The sequence below is a fragment of the Poecilia reticulata genome, linkage group LG9, assembly GCF_000633615.1.
Source record: "Poecilia reticulata strain Guanapo linkage group LG9, Guppy_female_1.0+MT, whole genome shotgun sequence".
Taxonomy (NCBI): domain Eukaryota; kingdom Metazoa; phylum Chordata; class Actinopteri; order Cyprinodontiformes; family Poeciliidae; genus Poecilia; species Poecilia reticulata.
In genome coordinates, this window is record NC_024339.1 from 4,244,600 (window position 1) to 4,252,633 (window position 8,034).

Here is an 8,034-nt window from a genome sequence, read left to right on the forward strand (position 1 = left end):
TAGGAGGAATGTCAAAGTAAGATCACGTTTCACAAAAGTCTATTGTATGTAATCATGCATATTCTTCTTTTATATAATCAATTCAACCAAAACTAAGTTTTTCAGTGCTCCTAACACACATGCAATATATATTTTAAGGGATAAGATAGATTGTTTTAATATTCTTTCTCCAAACATACTTCTTTATGGTGAACAGAAGGTATAAAAAGGGATAGCTACAAAATGAATGAGAGTCAATAGGCGGCGCTCAACAGTTGATTTGCATTTGCATGGCACTCAGCAACTTCATTTAAATACAAAAACCTCTGCTAGGCACAGGGAGAGGGGGAAGTTAGGGGAACACGGACACACAGGGTTTTCGACCATTTTTGGCAGTGTTCGACTCTGACAAAAACCTCTTGCCGAAAGCCCTCAATCTACATGAGCACGCCAGAACAAGGTGTCAATAGCTGTCGAAAATCCCATTTTTCGTCCTGTGTTAATCTATGGTACACAGTATTACACTTATGAGTTTTAATTGTTTTTGTATTTTCATTGATGTCAAAGTGTCACCTGTAGGACATAATATTGGTCATGCCGTTACTATTCATAAAACTTGCAACTAACGGTAGCAGTAGCAGCTCCCACTCTGTTTGGTGGAACATCTTGAAATTTGGAATGCTATTCAAATCCATCCTACCTACATAGCACAAGAAATATTCAGATTTAAGCGCCCCCCTGGGTTAATTACTCTATATTATAAGCAACAAGGGCAGTTTTTATTTTATTTAGAAATAAGCTTAGACTATGTTGGATTGTGAAATTTAGGCAATTACGGAATGTGATTGCCCATTTTGAGATGTTTCAAAATTTTGAGAATATTTTTAAACATTAGGATTTTTTTTAGCAAATTTCTGAATACACTGTGTTCAAAATTATTTGGCAAGTTTTAGTTTTGACCATATCATCATTTTTATGAATATTTTCCAACTCCAAGCTGTATAAACTTGAATGCTTATTGAATATATAAGCTGATATGTATTTCTTTATTGAGGGAGGGTGGGGCCTAAGAAGATCAACACCCTAAATAAAGGTATACATAATTATTAGGCAGCTTTTTTGCCTCAGGCAAAATGGGCCAAAGAGATTTAAGTAACTCTGAAAAGTCCAAAATTGTAAAAAGTCTTTCAGAGGGAAGCAGCACTCTTGAAATTGCTAAGATATTTGGGCGGGATCACAGAACCATCAAACATTTTGCTGCAAATAGTCAACAGGGTCGCAGGAAACAAGTTGAGAAAAAAAAAAGACAACTGCCAAAGATCTGAGAATAATCAAACGTAAAGCTGCCATGAACCCATCATCTTCCTGGGCTGTCATTTTCCAGAACTGCAACCTAGCTGGAGTTCCCAGAAGTACAAGATGTTCAGAGCTCCAGAGACATGGCCAAAGTAAGGAAGGCTGAAACCCGACCACCACTGAACAAGACAAGTTGAAACGCCAAGACAGATCTGACCAGATGGATGAGCTCGTGGCTGGATCAGTTATGGGCACAGAGCTCCACATCACGTCAGATGTCAGGAAGGTGGAGGCAGGCATAGGCGTAGGAAGCGGGGGGGGGGAGACATGTCCCCCCCCCCAATATTAGAGACAGTCACATTCGTCCCCCCCAATAATTTCACCGTAGTTGCGAAGAATTTTAAAATCTTTCACTCGCGTGCTTTTATTTTGAAGGCGCACAACAGGGCATACAGCAAAGCGCTTCCTCCCCCTCTGAACGGCTCAGAGTAAAGGCAACAGCAGACAAACTCCGTCTGAATGAGGTAAATGATCTGTCAGGAATTTTGCCATGAATATCGCTCGGTTATAACATCTTGTTGTCAGTTTACCTTCATAAATAGAACTAAATCTTTTTGGTTAAGCCGTTTTAATTCTGGAATAGTCACATGTCCAATATTTTACTGCTAACTTTGTCTAAAAGTTAGCTACTCTAGCCATAATGTTTTATTTGATCAGAATGAGACTGAGACAGCAACAAAATGAGCCTTTTTATTATTTAAAGTGAGCAACACCTGATCATACTGACCATTTGTGGTTTGTGGCTGAAAATGACGGGAGAAAAAAAAATAGGCTTTTTGCCTCAGTGTTTTTATGGCTCATGTTTGGTAAGTTACTGAATGCAGGGCTGGAAAGTGAGACTGAGTTAACAGTGAGGAGCTAAAGGTCTGTTAGATATGAAAAGTATCATTTTTATTTATTTTGTAGATCAAACTGTTGCACTGATATAGAGTTGTTCAAGAAGAACAACATTTGTTTTTTAGATTTTATTTTTGTTGGTCAAAGTGATGTATTGAGTTTAAAACTGCTGAGTCCTGTTTTATGATTTTTTTACTTTGGTTTTAAAAAGAGGCAGAACCTGTTCAATTGGCAGTGAACTTATATCAATGCATTTTGACCAACAATCAAATGTCTTTTGACCAATAAAATATATCAGAATCTGGTGTTCATCCTGGAATGACAGTCATTATGCTATGTGGATGCATAACTTTAATCTGATTATTGGATTGTAAATAGTAACGTGTTAGATTACTTGTTACTGAAACAAGGGTGAGATTAGAGTAATGCATTACTCACGTGTTGATGGCACAATAGCTTCTGACATTTCTGCTCAAGATATTTACTGATCTGTCAGGTTTCCGATATGCGTCCCCCCCCCCAACGACAGACTTGTTCCTACGCCCTTGGCAGGTACTGGTATGGGCTGGTATTATTAAAGATGAGCTAGTTGGACCTTTTTGGGTTGAAGATGGACTCAAAATCAACTCCCAAACCTGCTGCCAGTTTTTAGAAGACACTTTCTTCAAGCAGTGGTACTGGAAAAAGCTTGCACCTTTTTAGAGGAGTAAATGCATGCATTTACTGATCGCATGCATCAGTAAAAGCCTTACAGACAAAAGATTAATGAACTGGCACCCTTCCATACCAGACTTAAACCCCATCAAAAACTTGTGGGTCCTTCTAAACAGGAGATTTATGGTGAAGGAAAACAGTTCACATGTCTGAGCAGTGTCTGGGAGGCTGTGATTGCTGGTGCAGAAAATATAGTCAACAGATCAAGAAACTGATAGACTCCATTAATGGAAGGCTTATAACTGTTAATGAAAATAAGGGTGTTTATAATGGTCACTGATTTACTGTAGTTGCTAGACCTGTTGTGGCTCAATATTGGTCGATATACAAGGCGCACCGGATTATAAGGCGCACTGTCGGCGTTTGAGGAAATTGAAGGTTTTTAGGTGTGCCTTATAGTGCGGAAAATACGGTATGTAAAACTGGTCCAAAAGTACTGTACAAACACTGTACAAAGATCTTTAACAAGAGAACTCTCAACAAAAGGCCCAGCAGTGTCTGGAGTGACAAACTTGGAGGACAAAAACCACAGTGGAGGACTTTGTACTAGCCTCCAATAAAGAAAAGGACTGGTGACCTTCAGTGGAGGATACTTCATGGCACCATCGCTACGAACTCGTTTTCATCTGTCATCAGCCCTGGGGTTTTAAATGAGTGTCCTTTTTGCAGTTTGTCTGAGAGTGTTTTTCATGTTTTTATGGATTGTGTACGGTTGACTGTTTTTAAAAAAAATTTTAACAAGATTTTTTAGCCTTTTTGGTGTGATTTTTACCAATTCTGTTTTTATCTACGGTGTGCAGTACAGTCAAGCCACTAGTTTTAAATCCCGTATTTTAAATTATTTAATTGCAGAGGCCAAAATGTCTATTTATATAACTCGACGCAACAAATTGCAGACTGGACCTCAACTTGATGCTGTGGCTCTGTGGAAGTGTAACATCAAGGCCAGGTTGAGATTGGAGTTTTGCTTCCACAGAGCCACTGGGGATTTAAATAGTTTTTTTTTACAACTGTGGGGTTTTAAGAATGTATTGTGCACCATTTCTGATCAGGAAGAACTAATATATAACAAGCTGCTGATGTAAATATTTGTTGTTATTTAGTTTCTTTTATCTGATTATGTAACAGTTTATCGTTAAATTATTGTACAATAAATGTTTTGTTAAAAATCAAAAAAATCTTTCAAAGGCAGCTTGCATCCATTATTGTTGCACTACTGCCATCTACTGGATCCTAATATCTATACCTCAAATTCTCATGTTCCCAGTATTATTTAAAAAAAACAAAACTTCTTTTTCCCTATTTAACTGATCAACAACATTCTCAAATTTCAATTCCCTATTAAAACCTAATTCCGTTTTAATGGGCGCTTCTTTTATTTCCAATTTTGACTTCCAATGATTCACTTCCTGCTAAAGAGCCCCCTGGTGGTTGACAGAAAATCCACATAAAGTCCGCACCGGACTATAAGCCTCATGGTTCAAAGCTTAGGAAAAAAGTCGCGGCTTATAGTCCGGAAAATACGGTAATCTTCATCTAGTTTCATGATTTTTTTTTAAAAGAATGATCTTTTTTGACATTCCCACTTTAAGTTCTTATCTTGTTCTGACTACACTACTCTTTGAACAGGAGATGAAATTTTGGAGGTAAATGGAGAATCTCTCCAAGGACTCACACACCAACGGGCCATCCAGACCTTCAAGGTGAGCTTCATGTTTACAATTATTTTAGATTTTCTGAACAAATATTAAACCAGTTGATTCTTTTCAATAATGCTTCCCCCAAAACAAAGCTTATTTTGTTTTTAAGTAAAATGCACTGTAAACTTAGGGCAGAATTATTTCTAAAAGAAAGATGGGTTTATCACACCGCTCTGGCACCTCTCACGTTGTCGCTGCTTGATCTCTGAAGTTTACCTCGGCACGAATCGCGTGTGCCTGCTTTCACTCAAACTGGATACAGGCTCACCCGTGTGGACATTTATATCAACCCTTGTGAGGATCCATGTTTCTTTGGGGAATTCATCAAGGTAAGAGTCAAGCTTAATTCCACCACGTTTAATCTGCCTCCTTAGCTCAATGTGAACCGCAAATGTTCACATTGAGTTGTGCTAAATGTTCATATATCAGGAAAACTCGTCCCATAAAGCTTGGGCAACCAAAACAGTCTCTGTGGCTCTTATTAAAAACTCAATAGAGACAAGATAGAAGAGCTACTAAAGCCACATAAATGAAATCTTCCTGTTTTCCCTCTATATCCAGAGGAGAGATGCACAGTGCAGCAGATTTAGATCATCATGCAGGGCCAGTACAAGGTTGTATGAGACCTTGAGCAGAATTTGACTTAGCTACCCCTCTTGCTGCTAAGAACATCAGCACCTCTAACAGCGTTTCAACATGGATAAGTGGGTAGTTTAACTGGCCAAGTTTAAAAACAGTCAGTTATAATTGTAATTTACTAAGATGTATTTGAGAACAAACAGAGCTAAAACTCATAATCTCACAGTAACAAATTGCACTGGTAACAAAACAGTCTAACTATGAAAATTGTTCTTTGAACTTTTACAAAGTAAACTTGCTAGCTCCTTAAAATGTAAATGTTAAACAATTTAAAATCTTTTAATTTATGTATGCTGAAACAATTACATCAAATAGGCCCTTTGCACGTCAGCTTCTGCGTTTGGGAATAAGTGGCTCGGTCACTTGAAAATGGCATTTTACACTAGGTGCTTACAGGGCTTGCCCAAGGTAACAATTAATGACGTACCTCAATCCAAAGCCCCAACAAGTAAGCTGGAGAAAGGTTTTAAGATGTACACCTGGTTAGACATTCACATGAATACGAAGGTGAGTTTTCAATATATTGAGATACCATCTCAATATATTGACATACTATCTATCTCGAATGAGATACTATCAAGATCCAGGATAAAGAGGGCGTTTCTCCATCACCTACGGTTCCTACTGCGTCTTTTTTGAACATCACATTCGTCACGTGCACTGAGCGGCTCCGCACCTCCCAGTGCACATGTGTTTCAGCAAAGTTGCCACATTTTGTTCATGTTTTTGTAAATACGCTCTCATCAGACATACATACTCTCGCAGTCTTCTAGGTTTTAAAACCAAACATTTCCAACAAAGGCCTTGGGTGGTAACAGATGGTATGATTCTTGCACGCACTTCTGACTTGTATGAAAAAAAAAATCCTTTATTTCTTGTAAAAATATCAACAAAATAATTACTAAAATCATTTTACTTAAACCTTCCGTCATCACACCAGACATTTGCCCAAAACAATAAACCTAAACCAATCAACCTAATTCACTCACTGCTAAATGTGCTAATGGTAGAGTAATCAATGTGTTCTTAATTACTCACATTAACCCTTAAATAGGCTGACGCATATTTATATATTTGAAAATTATTTCATTACCATTTTCTGAGTGAGGGGTTATGCTGGTATGGTGGTTAGAGCTGCTGCTGTCTGACTCACCTGTTAAGTGTGGTAAAAGGTACAGGCGCAAGTTAAATATAAGAATATGTTGGTAGATTTGGTCCTTCATTCATTAAAATAAATGGAGGCAAGCAGTAGTCTGTAGCTAAGCTAATACTAAATGATTGATAATCTCAGAATATTACTGATGCCTGATGAGACCTGGAGAAGGCTCTCCTGATGAGTACTATCCACCTTAATTCTAGCCCCCATGAAGCTTTGCGTGATTTATGGGCACAACTTTGTTTACATGTTAGCAACTCGCTAACCGGCTTTCCACAGACGTTTTAGGCTATAAAGTATGTGGGAACACCAGCTATCACAGCTTAAATGTGGCAATATTGTTTTACCGCTACCTTAAGCTATTGCGGGAAGGGATGGCGACTTGAAGAAATGGCCGCAAATAACCCGCACTAGCATATGTAGCTACTTCACTGACTTAGTTGCTTCAGATGCAGATGCGGGTTTTCTTCCGTTGGCTTTTTGTCCGCACAATGAAATGAGCACAAATAAAGCATTTTGGGTTCTGTATTTACGTTTAGAATTTTTATCCAAATTGCTTTTGTTTACTTATCTGTCGGTAGGCGATGAAAACTACCCTTTTGTTTTATGAGCACATTGAAAACACACTTGCTCCTCTGATTTGCAGCAACACTCAGCAATGGAGAACCTCAAGGTTTTGATTGTAATGGACTAAATAAACCTAGATATTTGATTTTGTCTTATAGATACATGTTGCCCAAACATAATGATAAAGACTCAGATCATGAACTTTTATTATTATCAGTGAGAATGCATTACTGCATTCTCATCAGTAATTAAGATCCTGCTCACATTTTTCGGTCATTATCTACTTCTTCTATCTTCAACTAATTGTGCTAATTCATATATCAAAACGTTCAGCTTCTTCTGAAGATTTCTGCTATGACTTTTGCTAAAATTCACTATTTTACTTTTTGAAATAATTGCCCTTTTGTGCAAATTTTTTGCCCCATTGAAATACATGGTGGAATTCTCTAACTGCTGTCCGTTGCTAGAGTGTACACTCTAATAACTGCCGTTTTTGAACTTTTAATGTTTTTTGACAAACAAAATGATGCTGGTCATACATATTTTACTGTAGAGTAATTTATGCATTAAAATGTAGCCATGTATGTCTACTTTAAGGAACTATTACTATCATTGCTGCAGCTCTTTCTGTTTTCTGTCAAACTCTTCTGGAGTACAGCCATGTCACACCTTCTCCAATTCTTTCAATGTATTTTTCTCTTGTGCTCTGTTTCTGTCTGTGTGTTTGTATTCTGCTTGTCTACCTTTCTGTATGCCTTCTGCTTCTACTGGTTTTACTGTCTGCAAAGTAAAACTTGAATACATTTGAGCAATTCATATATCAAAATGTTCATCTTTTCTCCTTTATGGTATTTGTTTTGCTATGTTTCACTTTTTCAAATTTTTCTGGTTTTATACTAATTTCTGCTTCTGCTATCCATCCATCCATCCATCCATCCATCCATCCATCCATCCATCCATCCATCCATCCATCCATCCATCCATCCATCCATCCATCCATCCATTTTCTTCCGCTTATCCGGGGTCAGGTTGCGGGGGCAGCAGCTTCAGAAGGGAGGTCCAGACTTCCCTCTCACCAGCCACTTC

At 38.0% G+C, this 8,034-nt stretch overlaps 2 protein-coding genes across 18 annotated transcripts in view; one reads left to right on the top strand and one right to left on the bottom strand.

Annotated features, from left to right (window-relative positions):
* zbtb26 (zinc finger and BTB domain containing 26) overlaps window positions 1–8,034 on the bottom strand; it is a 1,115,122-nt gene that overhangs the window by 1,019,085 nt on the left and 88,003 nt on the right. The gene's annotated exons all lie outside the window — the stretch shown is intronic.
* pdzd2 (PDZ domain containing 2) overlaps window positions 1–8,034 on the top strand; it is a 192,590-nt gene that overhangs the window by 104,223 nt on the left and 80,333 nt on the right. For all 17 annotated transcript variants that reach the window (XM_017306570.1, XM_017306566.1, XM_008417432.2 and 14 more), the window contains one exon: window positions 4,516–4,589. In XM_017306570.1, the coding sequence (XP_017162059.1) occupies window positions 4,516–4,589 (74 nt within the window). The remainder of the gene's footprint in view (window positions 1–4,515; window positions 4,590–8,034) is intronic.